Source organism: Clupea harengus, chromosome 12 (genome assembly GCF_900700415.2).
Source record: "Clupea harengus chromosome 12, Ch_v2.0.2, whole genome shotgun sequence".
Taxonomy (NCBI): domain Eukaryota; kingdom Metazoa; phylum Chordata; class Actinopteri; order Clupeiformes; family Clupeidae; genus Clupea; species Clupea harengus.
In genome coordinates this window covers 9,378,440-9,395,057 of record NC_045163.1, presented here as the reverse complement: position 1 = coordinate 9,395,057, position 16,618 = coordinate 9,378,440, and the positions used below count along the sequence as shown (strand labels likewise).

The window sequence follows — 16,618 nt, the reverse complement described above, 5'->3', positions numbered from 1 at the left end:
GTGCATCTGTGCACTCTAGAGAACTCTGCGAGTGTGTTTACAGGTGTGTATGAGTATGCACGCGCGCGCGTGTGTGTGCATGAGCGTGAGTGTGTGTCAGGAGCAGTGATGGTAAGGGTGTGTAGGGTGCAGCTGTGTTCCCCGGCCCGGTCCCGTGGGCCCTGACCCTGGGCTGCAGTCGCCACGGGACCCCCCCCCCCCTCCTCCTCCTCCTCGGGCTCCTCCAGGAGAGTATGATGGGTGGTATGGAGGAGTGAGTGGCATCCTTCCCTCACTCCCTCTCTCGCTTTCACACGACCAGCCTCGTCGCCGCTGACAGCAGAGGACAGGACAGGACGCACACACACTAACGGAGACAGGAAGGAGTGACAGGCAGCCACAGATAGATAGAGAGAGCGGGAGAGAAACAGAGAGAGGCAGAGACAGGCAACTTTTGAGTGGCACCAGGATTCTCGCTCCTTTCTGGAACCCTACCCCGTGGCGACATTCCCTATCTTCTTCTGGAGGCTAAAATGTACACAGCCATGGCATCCTCTCTTTTTGTGTGTTTTTTATATGTTTTTCTCGTTCGCTTACTCTCTGCGTATGGAACATGTGGAATTGATCTGAACTTCTGAGCTTCGCCTTGGAATGGTGTGGGGGGGTGCGGGGGGGGCAGCTGGTGGGGTGGACAAAACTAAATCGAAGATTTCCCATGACTGCAGTTAATTTATTTTGTTTTGCTTTTTGGAGACCCAGCCCATATTCATGCCTTGTCTCCCCCTCTCTCCTCTGTGTGTGTGTGTGTGTGTGTGTGTGTGTGTGTGTGTGTGTTTAGGGCCAAAGACATGAAGAACCGACTGGCATTCCTGAGGAGGAGGAATGAGTCGCCGGGAAGCACTCCGGCGGGGAAGCTTGATAAGACCATGAAGTCTGTCAAGTGAGTTCTCTCTTTCTCTTTCGCTCTCGCTCTATGTCTGTCCCCTGTGTGTGAGTGTGAACTTGACTGCTGTGTGAGAGTGGTTGGACTAAGTGTGAGTGTGAGCGGGTGAGGGTGAACCTTTGTTTGTTTGTCTGCTTCCTGGGTCACATACACACACACATACACACAAACACACACACCCCCGCTGGTCTTTTCAAATGGCCTGGTGTTGGTCGTGCGGAGCGTGATGACATGTGAGACAGAAGGAGATAGAGAGAGAGAGAGATGATTAGCGAGGGATGGATAGATGGATGACTGATTAAACGAAAGTTGATTAGGCTGGCTGGATTATCATCATCATCATTAATTATTTATATACAAGCGAGTATCTGCATGTAATCTATTAGATGTGTTGAGCCAGATTTGATGGAGGGCATTTCCAGCATGCAGGTTGCTCAGGACAAAAGCGACAGAAGTCAATTGTGACAATGAAGGAGTGGGGTGTATGAAGATAAGTGTTTAAAAATAGTATTGGCATGGGGAAAGATGTCAGATAACCTAAAGCATCAGGCTCAGAATAGGTTTGATGTGGTAGATGATTCAGAAGCAAGGTGACGTAGGTGGCTATGAAAGTTTTTCGATCTAAATCCTCCCAGAGTGCAATATTGTTAAGAAGTTTGCAGCTGATCTGAAGCCACACACACACACACACACACACACACACACACACACACACACACACTCAGACAGAAGGAGAGTGGGAAGTAAACTGTGAGACAGGAGGAGAGACGAAGTAACTTGAACTCAGAGGAAACTTTCCACGATCATTTGCCTGCAGGGCACAAGAGGTTAAAAATAGTCTTGTGTTTGTTTTCAATCACAAAGACGTTTGTGTTCAACCACTAACGTTTGCTTGCTGTGGCATGGGGCACTGCGGCACCCACATGACTGATAACGACACTAAATTTAAACCAACGTCAAATGAGGAGCACACGCATAATAAGCTTTCAGCAATAGGGAATGCTGAGCACCAAAAATAGAAGCCTAAAAAAAAAAAACGATCCCTGTGGCGTGTGTGTGTGTGTGTGTGTGTGTGTGTGTGTGTGTGTGTGTGTGTGTGTGTGTGTGTGTGTGTGTGTGTGTGTGTGTGTTGCTGCTTTGTGACTTGTCTTGCACATGGTAGAGTGGCTTTAACGATATGACAGGGAGAAGGTTTGTAAGGGTGACACACACAGCCAGAGGCTCCTGATATCTGTGCTCCTAGAAAGAAAAGAGTCAGAAAGGGAGAGAGGGAGAGAGTGGGATGATAGAGAGAAATAGATCAAGACAGCTAAGGGAAGAGAGGGATAGAGAAATACAGTAAGACAGATATTCATAGAGAGAGAGAGACAGAGAGAGAAGGAGGGAGGGAGGAGAGAAAGAGGGACAAAGAACTGGAGCATATAGATAGATGCAGAATCAAAGAGGGGGACAAAGAGAAATGAGAGAAAGAGAAGGTTGGAGAAATAGAGCAAAAAAGGTAGTAATAGAAACACAGAGACAGAGAGTGAGAGAGAGATAGAGAGAGGGAGAGAGAGAGAGAGAGAGAGAGAGAGAGAGAGAGAGAGAGAGAGAGAGAGAAAGGGAGGTGGGGAGAAAATGAGAATGAGAGTGGGCTGTGGGCTGTGGGCTGTGGGCGTGTTCTGTAAGCATCAGCAGGCTTCTATTGGCTGGCAGCAGACCCCGCCCCCTCCTCTCCTCTCAGCCTTTCAGCAGGCACTATAAGACAGACCCTCCAGAGGAGCACTAGCAGAGAGAACTGAACTCAACTCACACACGCTCACTCACATACTCACTCACTCACTCAATCACAGGCAGACCCTCGTTCTGAGCTCTCCGCACACACTGGCGGACACCAGGCGAGCAAGAGACAGACATTCGTAGAAGGAGTGTGTGAGAGAGAGAGAGAGAGAGAGTGAGAGAGCAGGGGACGCAGGAGTGGAGCACACTGTTTCGGATGGGTCACACTATGAGAAACCTGACAGAAATGGGCTTGTTAAAGAACCGCTCGGCTTTCATTTGCAGGCCCACGCCGGAGGAGGCCATGAAGTGGGGAGAATCCCTGGACAAGCTGCTGGTCCACAAATGTAAGTCTTGTTCTCTTCTTCTTCTACCCCCCCCCCCTCTCTTGCTTTTCCTCCTCTGTGAGGAGTGTGTATGCCAAGTGCTTGTTTCCACTTTGCCCTGGGGGCTGCTTGTGCCTGCATGTTGTCTTCGGCGGGGGATGGAAGTGAGGTGTGTTGTGTGGAGACGAGGCTGCGGGTTTGTGTTGCGGCCACCCAGAGGGTGAGGCGCAGAGGGGTGAAAGCGTCGCATGCACACACTGTGAAGGTTAGGGCCATTCAGCAAGTTGTGTGCGTGCATTTATACATGCAAGGTTGCGTGTGTGTGTGTGTGTGTGTTTAGTGTGCAGGAGTGAGTGTGTGTGTGTGGTGGTGTGGGCAGGAGAAGAGTGAATGAACAGTCTGTTACACACACTGCTGCACTCACATAAATCCTGCACAATGAATAGAGCCGTGTATAAGAGAGAGAGAGAGAGAGAGAGAGAGAGAAGGATAGAGGGAAGGAGATTATGAAAGGGGAGAAAATCTCCCATGCATTTCTATATCTATCCCCTATCCATAATTCATGACATTGAGTGCTTTGGTGATGTGGTGAATTAAATCCTATTCCCTGTAGTGTGTGAGCCACAGGCCACCATATGCCTGAGGAGATACACGAGACACAGGATTACCACCTCGATCACTCCAGGCATTCTTTTATTCAGCTTGAAGCATGCTTCTCTCTTCTCCTCTCCTCTCTTGTCCTCTCCTCTTTTTTCTTCACTTCTCCTCTCCTCTCTTCTTGTCTTCACTCCTGTTCTCTTCTCTCCTCTCCCTTCCTCTCCTCTCCTCCGCTGTTAGAATTCAAATAGTAAACTAGCTGTGCCTTCTCAGTGCCTTATCAGAGTAGGGACACATGGGAACGGAAAAGCTGTTGGCAGACGGAGAGGTGGGACCGCACTTCCTTGTATTCTTTGTTTTTGTCCGTCTCCCGATGCCTTTTCCTCAATTTGTTTAGCAAGCGTCCCTAAAAAATCGCCTGAAAAGGCAGAAAGCAGTGTGTTTATGCCAAAGGAAGGCAGGCTCGGTTTGACTTGGCTTAGTGGACTACCATTGCGGTAGTGGCATCATGTTGGAAACTGTGTGTAAGAGCAGAGAGGAGTCTAATGTTGCTGTTAGTCAGTGCTGGACGGGGAGGTGGGGGTGGGGGTGGGGGGTTAGCCAGCTAGGGTTAGCGCTCACGGACGTGACTAAAATCCTCCCCGGTTGCCTCAACTCGTCTGGAATGGCATGAGTCAATGCGGGTGTGAAATGAAAGGTTTCCTTTTCATCTCAAGTGTGGTTGCCATGGTTCCTTTCATGTTACCAGCCAATAACAAGTCTCCTTTTTTCCTCTCTCTTTCTCTTTTCTGTTTCGTCAGATGGACTGGCTGCTTTCAGAGCCTTCCTACGCACTGAGTTCAGCGAGGAGAATCTGGAATTCTGGTTGGCGTGCGAGGATTACAAGAAGATTAAATCACAATCTAAGATGGCATCCAAGGCCAAGAAGGTTTTCGCTGAATACATTGCCATCCAGTCCTGCAAAGAGGTGAGCAGAAAGCACATGCAGACAAAACTGACCCCCCCCCCCCCCCCCTTAATACACATAATAAGCCAGCCGCTAAGGAGATGTCCATACTCATCACTTTACGCATTAACTCCGGCAAACAGGATTTTTAGGAGATTTTTGCTTGTGGAAACTAACTTGTCTCAGTAAATATTGAATCCACGTGAGGCACTTTAAACTGGCAGTGTCCTCTGACAGTCGCTGCAAACTATCCTTTGAATTCGTATCAGGAAGCAGTCGCCTTGGCGTCTGTACTGCCTTTTCACGATCCATCTCCAAGAAGATGTAGTGTGATTAACGGGGGGGAAAGCCTCTAAAAGTGTCCTTCCCAGAAGAGGCTGACTTCAACCGTGGAGGATGTGAGATCATGCCTGACAAATAGAGCCTCAGCTCGGCCCCTACTCTCCATGCCAAATAGCTCCAGCGAGTGTTTTTCATTTCCAGAGCCTGGACGGGCTCTTGGAAAACTCAAACCGAAGCAGCAGAAAGACCCTTGTTCATAACAACAGCGTAGTCCTGGCCGAAGCTGCTGAGCCAGATGGCGTAGGGCTTCCCAAGGGTAGCGACAGGAATCTAGAACAGCTGCAGCCCCAGAACTGGGCCAGCTCTTTCCCCCCTCTGGGCGTTCTGAGTTCTGAGGTGTTCTGAGTGTGTTCTTGTGACCGTCCGACGGTGACTAACCTGGCTCTGTCCTCCTTTTTGTTTGTCTTTTTTGTCTCCAGGTGAACCTGGACTCTTACACCAGGGAGCACACCAAGGAGAACCTGCAGAACATCACGCGGTCCTGCTTCGACCTGGCCCAGAGGCGGATATTCGGGCTCATGGAGAAGGATTCGTACCCACGCTTCCTGCGCTCAGAGCTCTACCTGGACTTGGTGAACCAGAAGAAAGCCAGCACGACCTCCACCACGTCCTCGTCCTCATAGAGAGGAGAGCACCGGCAAGAGAGAGTGTGACCGAGCGAGACGGACACGGCGTGGAGAGGGAACTTTCTCCGAGAGAGCAAGAGAGGAAGGAAGGAAGGGGGAGGAGGAGGAGGAGGCTTTCTTCCTTTTAACGTTTCCATTTCTTCGTCAACTTCTCATCATCATCATCATCATCACCATTAAAAAAAGAACATCATCCTGTCCGAGATGTTAAGGGACAGTGAAAAAAAAAGACATGTGATGGAAAGGAGGATGAGAAGGAGTCTACGGATGAGAGGAGGGGAGGCGGTGTTGTTTACAAAGCGTGGACGAAGAATGGAGAGATAGACCGGGTGGAGAGAGAAAGAGGGGAGAGGTGAACAGCACAGGTCCTTCGTTCCTTCCGGGGGTATGATGGAGAGACATTGCCATGGCGACTGACATGAACATTAGTGCTGATTTCTATTTAAGTTCTTTTGCTTTTTCCCGAATGTGCCGGGGAGAGAAGAGAGGGGTGGGGTGTGAGGCATCACTCCCGGAGACACCGTAGACGGTCAGGCACGGCACGGATCGCTTTTGCTTCTGATTGCTTGTTTGTTTCGGTTGTTGATTTGTTTGCTTTCTCCGGCCTCCTCGGCTCCCTCTCCTGTAAGAGCCAGAGGAGGTGCTTGTTGGTACGACGTGGAGACTTCTCAGCTCGCTCACACACACCTACACAAACACACACACACAACACACACACACACACACACACACACACACACATGCTTTCTGGCCTGTGCAAATCCCACCCCAACAAGCGAGGAGACGTGAGCTTAACTCCAAAGCAAACAAACAGAAACCAAACAGAAACCAAACCCAGAGCAGCGCAGCTTGTCACCCCGTCTCTCCCTCTCGGCCACAATGCACTTGTATTTTCTCAAGCACAGCGCTCCCTCCCTCCCTCCCTCCCTCCGCAAGCCTAGCTACAGCTCCACCGCTCACTGGGGGGGGCAGGGGCCCCAACCCTGCCGCTCTTCATTCCCGACTAAAGACGGGACGGGCAGAGCTAAGAGGGGGAAAAAAAAGAACGACAAAGCAAACAAACAAACAAACATGGATTGACCTAGGATTGATTTGGAAAGACCAAACTGTGTGACGCAGGACTACCACTCCCCCTATATAAACCACCTTGACTGCCTGCCTGCCTGCCTGTAAAGAGCCCCAACCCCACGCTTGGCTGTGGTCTGTAGAGCTGATAGGCAATCCATTGTAGCTCCCTGCAGAGCTTGACGAGGCAGTATTCTCAGGACTCTAAGGCACTCGACTATGAAGCTTCCCAGCTTTGTTTAGTTTTTTTTTTTTTTTTTCTTTTTCTTTTTTACACGTAAGAGGTTAGTCTTGTTATGTTTTTGTTAGGTTCAGACCTGCACTCCATGGACGACAGAGGGACAAAAGCTATCAGCTTACTGCCCTTTTAGCAGAGAAAAACAGAAAGAGAGAGAGAGAGGGGGGGGGGGGGGGGGAGAGAGGTGATAAGACAGAAAAGAAATGCTTTACCTGTACAAAAGGTTTGCCTATTTATTTAGAACCCTTGCTGGATGCTCCACCCTCTGCACTCAGCTGAAAGCTCCTTTTCCCTTAACCACAGAAGCAGGTCCATTCACCAGCAGCAGCAGGTACTGGGCCAAGTCTGGCCCGAGTCTGCGCCAGATCAGAGCCAGATCAGAGCCAGATTGCCCCAGTGTCCACTGCTCCGTGGATGGCTATCCTGATTTAAGTGCAATATGATTTATTTTCTTTTTTTTTATCCTTCCTCTTTTTTGGATTAGTTTTGATTTTTATGAGAACGACAATGGATTGAACTCTGTTTTAACTTTATTTGTAAGAGTTAAGTTGCAAAAATTCAGCTTGAAGTTTGATTTACAGTTAAGGTAAATAAAAAACAAAGAGCAAAGTAGACTCCTGATTTTAAACAACTTATTCTAACTGTGTTCCCCCTGGCAGCTGGCAGCCGGGGGCAAAAGGATGTAAATATAATTCTTAAATAAATAAACAAATAAAAAAATAAATAAAAAAAATGACGAGAACATGAGGTTTCATGGGTGTCCTGTGAAACGTGTCTATATCTATGTACATAGGAGAGAGAGTCAAAGCTATAAAATGATATGTATTGTTTTAAACTGGGGAGGAGCAGGAGACTAGCCTGCTCACTCCTGGTCATACACTGCTTGTAAGGAGTTTTACAAAAATGTATTTTATCATTTTCACTGTTTACAAGTCCAACGCATCTCCTAAGATAGCAAGCGAAAAAAGAAAATAGAGAGAGAAAAACATTTGGTGTCATTTGCTCAAGTTCAATAAATCATCCGACTGGTTGAAAAATATCACTTGGTCTCATCTTCATTATTATGACCTACTGTTCATTACACTCAAGCATGACTGTGGTACTATACTTACTATATAAGTTAGAGTGTGTGTGTGTGTGTGTGGGGGGGTATGTGGGTGGGTGTGTTTGCCTTTCTCTTCACGTGTGTGTTGGCACGTGCGCGAGTGTAGTTTTACTATAGTGAGTGGACACTACAGAAAGCAGACACAGTCATCTCATCATCAAAGCCCTCTCTCTCTCAGCCCTTTGTAAACAAACCAAGCCGAGTGTGACTGCGTGTGTGTGTGTGTGTGTGTGTGTGTGTGTGTGTGTGTGTGTGTGTGTGTGTGTGTGTGTGTGTGTGTGTGTGTGTGTGTGTGTGTGTGTGTGTGTGTGTGTGTGTGTGTGTGTGCATGTGTGTTTGTGTGGAGAGCCAGCTCCTCTCCAGCTGGGGATGACCAAGGCTATCTCAGCAGAGCAAAGCGACGGACAAAAACAATCAGTGATGGAACTAGCGGGAAGAACAGGAAGAGAGGCGGAAGGATGGAGGGAGGGAGGGGGGAAGAGGGGGAGCTGAAAGAGTCACGGGCTGTGTGGCGGTTTGAAGGACCGTTACTGATAGAGACTCTAATCTCCCCTTGCCAGCTGTCATCTGCTCATCCCAAACAGCGAGAGAAAGAGAGAGAAATAAAAAATGTAAATGCCCACTCATCCTCGACCTTCCTCCTATCTTTCTCTCCCCCCTTCTTTCCTCTTCCGCTATCTCTTCCCTTCCTCGTGATCACTATTCCAACATTCAGCTGTGTCTCCCTGCCCTTTTCTTTCTTTGGACAGGTCAGTGAGCGGGCTGATTCAGACCCGGCCTGCCTCCCCAAGTCCCCTCTAGAACGGTTTCCTTTCCTTGTGCTGCGGACAGGACGGGATTGGTCGAGTCAGGTCGGGTCAAAGCAGTTTTGTCTTTGGTCTTCATCACACTGCAGATCCCCTGGAGAGGCCTTTTGTGTGAGCAGGAACCAAGCCACCCACCCACACACAAACACACACACACACACACACACACTCCTTACCCGGCCCAAGTCACACACACACAACACACACACACACACTCCTGCCCCAGCCCAAGTCACACACACACACACACCCCCTGGCTCCTGCTGCACAGTGTCCTTTTATTGCATTCCCTCCGTCTCGTAAAAAATCGAAATAAAAACAAGGACTCACTGATATCACTTTTCACAGGCGCAGAAATGCATGTGACGAATGAGAAATCTGGTAAAGGCTGATCCCGTTTATTATTGTTTTTACCGAAATCCTCACTTGACTTGACCTCATATACACACACACACACACACACACACACACACACACACACACACACACACACACACACTTGAAAGGAAGCATGACTCTAAGAGCAGGACTGTACCAGCAGCAGAGGAGGGGAGGCCTCGTCCCCCATCTCAGGGGCAGTTTGACTAATCCGCCTCCCTCTCAAAGTGACGAGGACACGCTGTCTCTGTTTCTCCATTCCCCTCTTTGGCCCGTCAGTTGCTAGGGAACCACCACGTCTCTTGGCTACCATAGCAGCGAGGCTTGAGTGAGTAGGTGGTGGTGAGGGTGTGTGTCTGTGCGCATGCGTGTGTGTGTGTGTGTGTGTGTGTGTGTGTGTGTGTGTGTGTGTGTGTATGGTGGCAAGTTTGAGAGGAGAAGGGGGGAGAGGTGCCCGGACCAAAAGTGCCCAAGAGTAGGATTAGTGAAGGGGTGGGGGCCAATTAGAAGGGGGAGTGAGGGAGGGGGTGCGGGGGCATTTGAGAGTGGGGAGTGGGGGCACTTGTTGAATGTTCCTCAAATTCAGCATGGCAACAGGGCAGATGGGTCTGACTGCGCTCACAAACAGCTGCTGTCGCTCCTGGGGGCGAAGGACCCACCCCCTCCCGACCTCCACACCCTGGCTGCTCCAAAACCCTTCGGCCTTGCCGGCCTAGACTCCCACACAGTCAGGAAGGACCTCGCAGCAGGTGTCCGCTGAGCGCCTGCTAAGCTTCATTCACAGCAGGCAAGACGGTGCTGTTTGTGTTGGGCCTAATCTGGCCCTTTTTTTTACCTCCCCTCTTGTTTGCTGAGCTCCGTGTTTCTCTCAGATGTAGAATGGGCTCTGACAGCTTAAACTAACAGTGCCACAGCATAGAGGCGGACTGACCCAAGGCCAGCCAGCCAGCCCGGTTTCACACCATTCACTCTACAGAGATTCGTTCTGGAGACGTGTTTTTCCATGGCCCAGTTTTTGGCCTGCACTGGGCCCCTCTCCCTCTTAGGCATTTCAGAGAGTTGCCTTGGTAATAGAGTGGTAGGAGATTGGCATATCATCATAGGTTGCCTGTCACCGTGTGTCTGCATGTGTGAGTGTGATATTTTACATGTTGTATGTGTCTGTGTCTGTATGAATGCTTGTGTGTGTGTTTGTGTGTGTGTGTGTGTGTGTGTGTGTGTGTGTGTGTGTGTGTGTGTGTGTGTGTGTGTGTGTGTGTGTGTGTGTGTGTGTGTGTGAGAGAGAGACTTCATGTCTGTGTGTTTGTGACTGCATGAGTGTTTTTGTCTCTGTGTGTGTGTATTTGCATGCATTAGTGTGGGTGTATGAGTACACAAATGCAGTGTGTGTGTGTGTGTGTGTGTGTGAGAGAGAGAGACTGCATGTCTGTGTATGACTGCATGAGTGTATGTGTCTGTGTTTGTGTATTTGCATGCATGTGTGGGTGTATGAGTACACAAATGCAGTGTGTGTGTGTGTGTGTGTGTGTGTGTGTGTGTGTGTGTGTGTGTGTGTGTGTGTGTGTGTGTGTGTGTGTTCTATTTATCCCCAGCCCCAGATGGACTGGCGTCAGTAGTGTTTATGTCCGGGAATCAGTCGTGAGGCAGGGAGAGAGAGAGAAAGAGAGAGCGAGAGAGAGAGAGGCATATAAGGCTCTCTCTACGCCTCCATGCCCTCCTTCCCACACCCCCCATCACTCCTCCAGGCCCATTCCAGTACAAACACCTTCTCCCTTGTATGATCAGCCTGCATGGGTAGATTCCCAAGGAGGGAAAGTCCAGCAGCCGTTCCAGTACTGACCAATAGTTCCAGTTCATGCAGAATTACGGTCAAGTGTTTTGTCTGGATTGTGATGTGGATGATGAACACGATGACGATGATGAGTTGTAGAATTTTAAGTGACTTTAAACTGTTTGTCAGTGAAGGACGGGAAGAGAGGATTAGCCTTTTGACATTTAGATATTTACTATAATTTATTTGCCTGACATTTTTGTGTAGCATGCCTCATGATTACAAGTGATTGAAACACGCAAACAGACAAACAAGAACACAACAGGATGCAGTCTCTCCACTAGGCGCTTGACTCCATTTCTGTTTTGACTGGACAAATTCTAAATAAAACGCAAAATGACAGGAGGGACACAACGCTGAATGCAAGTGAGCACAAATGTGGTCATACTATTAGTATGAGACAAGGGGTTATTAGTCACCAGCACTGTTCCAGGTGCACTTCTGCCTGTTGTCCATGTTGTCCCTGCTCTGCATGCCTGACTCCTCCACAGTGCACGCTTGACAGCTAACATAGAGGATGTAGAGGTCAGGGGTCAGGGGGAACACACCTGATTTGTGTATTTTAATAACACTGATTTTACACAGGTGTGCCCTGGGCAAGGCCGAGAGAGAGGATGTAGAGGTCAGGGGTCATGAAAACAAAGGCCACGTGAGGTAAGGGTTAGGGGCAATGGCAGAGGAACATTTAGGTGCTCGTGAAGAGCTGGGTCTGTAAGGGTTACCAGGAATTTGACAGAGTTTGGTTTCTCATCAGGTCTCCCATTCTCATTTTGTGAAGTTGCTCTTAACAAACCCACTCTGAGCTCCACCAGCTATGATTGCCTTACCCCACTGTCCCCCTGATGTGCCTCATGCTGTGCCAATCCTGTCCTTTGTTCACACTCAGGCATGTAGGCATCTAAAGGCACAGGTAGACTGTTTCACCAGTCCTCCATGCTCAGTCTATTGCAGCATGTAACGTGGGATTGGACCGTGTTGAATTGGCAATGCAAGAGCAGAGTATCCATTTAAATGCATTTTCTTCCATCTTTTCCAACGTTGTTGCTGTAGTTGTATATAGTAGAGGAAGATGCTTTGTCAGTGAAGGACGGGAAGAGAGGATGAGCCTTCTGACATTTAGATATTTACTATAATTTATTTGCCTGACATTTTTGTGTAGCATGCCTCATGATTACAAGTGATTACAACACACGCAAACAGACAAACAAGAACACAACAGGATGCAGTCTCTCCACTAGGCGCTTGAGTACATTTCTGTTTTGACTGGACACATTCTAAATAAAACTCTTCCATTGAGGAACGCAAAATGACAGGAGGGACACAACGCTGAATGCAAGTGAGCACAAATGTGGTCATACTATTAGTATGAGACAAGGGGTTATTAGTCACCAGCACTGTTCCAGGTGCACTTCTGCTGTTGTCCATGTGTCCCTGCTCTGCATGCCTGACTCCTCTCACCAGTGGCACGCTTGACGAGCTAAACATAGAGGATGTAGAGGTCAGGGGTCAGGGGAACACACCTGATTTGTGTAATTTTAATAACACTGATTTTACACAGGTGTGCCTGGGCAAGGCCGAGAGAGAGGATGTAGAGGTCATGGTCATGAAAACAAAGGCCACGTCAGGTAAGGGTTAGGGGCAATGGCAGAGGAACATTTAGGTGCTCGTGAAGAGCTGGGTCTGTAAGGGTTACCAGGAATTTGGTTTCTCATCAGGTCTCCCATTCTCATTTTGTGAAGTTGCTCTTAACAAACCCACTCTGAGCTCAACCAGCTATCATTGCCTTACCTCACTGTCCCCCTGATGTGCCTCATGCTGTGCCAATCCTGTCCTTTGTTCACACTCAGGCATGTAGGCATCTAAAGGCACAGGTAGACTGTTTCACCAGTCCTCCATGCTCAGTCTATTGCAGCATGTAACGTGGGATTGGACCGTGTTGAATTGGCAATGCAAGAGCAAAAAATCCTTTCAAATGCATTTTCTTCCATCTTTTCCAACGTTGTTGCTCTAGTTGTATGTAGTAGAGGAAGATGCTAGAAACACTCCCATCATGTGTGTGAGGTCTTGGAGCGCGCATAAGGGAGAAGATGCATACCATCTCAGTACAGGAAGTCACTCTGGCTAAAAGCACCTGATGAATAAAGAAATGCAGGCCCATAAACTGGCACTTGCCTTCCCTTTCATCTCTGTGACGTCAATACTTGACGGTGACGGATCACTTATCCCCATTAAAACTCCCATTCCCCATGGCTCTGAGAGAGTGGCGCATTCGCCAAAGCAGAGCCGGCACCGGCCCAGATTTGGCCCTGATCCGGCATGATTGAAACCCGTAGGTCCTGGACTGATCCAAGCCAGATGTGTGTCTGCCCCAGACTCGACTGCTCCCCTGGGTTGGAATCCACTAGGAAGCCTCCTGGGAGCTGCATTTCATTAAACATCCCCTGCTGCGAAAATGTTTCTAGACATCTCATAATTAATAAGGGCATTTTTAATTCATAACCCCTGTGTGTGTGTGTGTGTGTGTGTGTGTGTGTGTGTGTGTGTGTGTGTGTGTATGTGTGTGTGTGTGTGTGTGTGTGTGTGTGTGTTTGTGTGGATTTATGAAATTCTCTGTGCTATCTGGGGCTCCCAGCAGTTTTTAGGTTAGAGATCTCATGTCTTACAGACAGCTGGCGAAGGCTGGAGCAGTAGCCCTGTCTAACGGCCACCTCCAGCTGTGCTACACACACACACACACACACACACACACACACACACAACCACACACACCCCTCCCAGGGGTTTTCACCACCCCAGCTCGCTATAGACACACACATATAGACACACACACACATGCACACACACACACACACACACACACACACACACACACACCCACACAGAGTACAGCAACTTCCAATGCCCTTCTTTTCCCTCGTTCCTCTCTCAGGGACTGTTACACGAGTGGGAGAGATGAGGTGGGTTGAGTGGGTTGAGATGTAGTGGGTTGAGATGTAGTGGGTTGAGTCGGTTGAGATGTAGATGTAGTGGGTTGAGTCGGTTGAGAGGTAGTGGGTTGAGTCGGTTGAGATGTAGTCGGTTGAGATGGTTGAGATGTAGTGGGTTGAGTCGGTTGAGATGTAGTGGGTTGAGTCGGTTGAGATGAGGTGGGTTGAGTCGGTTGAGATGTAGTGGGTTGAGTCGGTTGAGATGTAGTGGGTTGAGTCGGTTGAGATGTAGTGGGTTGAGCTGGTTGAGATGTAGTGGGTTGAGATGTAGTGGGTTGAGTCGGTTGAGATGTAGTGGGTTGAGACGGTTGAGATGTAGATGTAGTGGGTTGAGTCGGTTGAGATGTAGTGGGTTGAGTCGGTTGAGATGTAGTGGGTTGAGTCGGTTGAGATGTAGAGGGTTGAGTCGGTTGAGATGTAGTGGGTTGAGTCGGTTGAGATGAGGTGGGTTGAGTCGGTTGAGATGTAGTGGGTTGAGTCGGTTGAGATGTAGTGGGTTTAGTCGGTTGAGATGTAGTGGGTTGAGTCGGTTGAGATGTAGAGGGTTGAGTCGGTTGAGATGTAGTGGGTTGAGTCGGTTGAGATGAGGTGGGTTGAGTCGGTTGAGATGTAGTGGGTTGAGATGTAGTGGGTTGAGTCGGTTGAGATGTAGTGGGTTGAGTCGGTTGAGATGAGGTGGGTTGAGTCGGTTGAGATGTAGTGGGTTGAGTCGGTTGAGATGAGGTGGGTTGAGTCGGTTGAGATGTAGTGGGTTGAGATGTAGTGGGTTGAGTCGGTTGAGATGTAGTGGGTTGAGATGTAGAGGGTTGAGTCGGTTGAGATGTAGTGGGTTGAGTCGGTTGAGATGTAGTGGGTTGAGATGGTTGAGATGTAGAGGGTTGAGTCGGTTAAGATGTGTGTGTGTGTGTGTGTGTGTGTGTTTGTGTGGATTTACGAAATTCTCTGTGCTATCTGGGGCTCCCAGCAGTTTTTAGGTTAGAGATCTCATGTCTTACAGACAGCTGGCGAAGGCTGGAGCAGTAGCCCTGTCTAACGGCCTCCTCCAGCTGTGCTACACACACACACACACACACACACACACACACACACACACACAACCACACACACCCCTCCCAGGGGTTTTCACCACCCCAGCTCGCTATAGACACACACATATAGACACACACACACATGCACACACACACACACACACACACACACACACACACACACACCCACACAGAGTTACAGCAACTTCCAATGCCCTTCTTTTCCCTCGTTCCTCTCTCAGGGACTGTTACACGAGTGGGAGAGATGAAGTGGGTTGAGTGGGTTGAGATGTAGTGGGTTGAGACGGTTGAGATGTAGTGGGTTGAGATGTAGATGTAGTCGGTTGAGATGGTTGAGATGTAGTGGGTTGAGTCGGTTGAGATGTAGATGTAGTGGGTTGAGTCGGTTGAGATGTAGTGGGTTGAGTCGGTTGAGATGTAGTCGGTTGAGATGGTTGAGATGTAGTGGGTTGAGTCGGTTGAGATGTAGTGGGTTGAGTCGGTTGAGATGAGGTGGGTTGAGTCGGTTGAGATGTAGTGGGTTGAGTCGGTTGAGATGTAGTGGGTTGAGTCGGTTGAGATGTAGTGGGTTGAGCTGGTTGAGATGTAGTGGGTTGAGATGTAGTGATTTGAGTCGGTTGAGATGTAGTGGGTTGAGACGGTTGAGATGTAGATGTAGTGGGTTGAGTCGGTTGAGATGTAGTGTGTTGAGTCGGTTGAGATGTAGTGGGTTGAGTCGGTTGAGATGTAGAGGGTTGAGTCGGTTGAGATGTAGTGGGTTGAGTCGGTTGAGATGAGGTGGGTTGAGTCGGTTGAGATGTAGTGGGTTGAGTCGGTTGAGATGTAGTGGGTTTAGTCGGTTGAGATGTAGTGGGTTGAGTCGGTTGAGATGTAGAGGGTTGAGTCGGTTGAGATGTAGTGGGTTGAGTCGGTTGAGATGAGGTGGGTTGAGTCGGTTGAGATGTAGTGGGTTGAGATGTAGAGGGTTGAGTCGGTTGAGATGTAGTGGGTTGAGTCGGTTGAGATGTAGTGGGTTGAGATGGTTGAGATGTAGTGGGTTGAGTCGGTTAAGATGTAGGTGTAGTGGGTTGAATCGGTTGAAATGTAGTGGGTTGAGATGTAGTGGGTTGAGTCGGTTGAGATGTAGATGTAGTGGGTTGAGTCGGTTGAGATGTAGTGGGTTGAGTCGGTTAAGATGTAGTGGGTTGAGTCGGTTGAGATGTAGAGGGTTGAGTCGGTTGAGATGTAGTGGGTTGAGTCGGTTGAGATGAGGTGGGTTGAGTCGGTTGAGATGTCGTGGGTTGAGACGATTGAGATGTAGATGTAGTGGGTTGAGCTGGTTGAGATGTAGTGGGTTGAATCGGGCAGCTGAGTCTGAGGGCCTGGAGAAGCAGGTGCCCTCTCCAGCTGCAGGGCCTCTGTCTCAGTGGCGGAATCCTCTGCTATTGAAGTAAGGCGAGGGGATAGGGACATTTAAAGAGGAGGTCCCTGCAGGGAGGACGGCAACATTCTGTCACATGCACGATTTAACCAGATTACTGGAGGCCTGGCGGAGGAGGTGGCTCAGTGTTTGTACACACACACACACACGCACACATTGAGGCTTGCATCTGAATATTTACAAACTAACACTAAATGACTACAAATGGATGTGAGAGAGGAC

General features: G+C 49.0%; 3 protein-coding genes across 5 annotated transcripts in view; 1 reads left to right on the top strand and 2 right to left on the bottom strand.

Annotated features, from left to right (window-relative positions):
- rgs3a (regulator of G protein signaling 3a) overlaps positions 1–7,859 on the top strand; it is a 175,528-nt gene extending 167,669 nt beyond the window's left edge. For all 3 annotated transcript variants that reach the window (XM_031577439.1, XM_031577437.2, XM_031577438.2), the window contains 4 exons: positions 818–919; positions 2,966–3,027; positions 4,404–4,570; positions 5,311–7,859. In XM_031577439.1, the coding sequence (XP_031433299.1) occupies positions 818–919; positions 2,966–3,027; positions 4,404–4,570; positions 5,311–5,514 (535 nt within the window). In that variant the 3' untranslated portion in view covers positions 5,515–7,859. The remainder of the gene's footprint in view (positions 1–817; positions 920–2,965; positions 3,028–4,403; positions 4,571–5,310) is intronic.
- Positions 7,860–13,859: 6,000 nt separating this feature from the next.
- LOC116222928 (salivary glue protein Sgs-3-like) lies at positions 13,860–14,802 on the bottom strand (the record flags this gene model as incomplete). The annotated part of the gene is made up of 1 exon (XM_031578200.2): positions 13,860–14,802. A coding segment is annotated over one exon (927 nt), but the record flags the coding sequence as incomplete, so codon positions are not given.
- Positions 14,803–15,200: 398 nt separating this feature from the next.
- On the bottom strand, positions 15,201–15,935 carry LOC122133366 (flocculation protein FLO11-like; the record flags this gene model as incomplete). Its single annotated transcript, XM_042709453.1, has 1 exon — positions 15,201–15,935. A coding segment is annotated over one exon (732 nt), but the record flags the coding sequence as incomplete, so codon positions are not given.
- Positions 15,936–16,618: the final 683 nt, after the last annotated feature.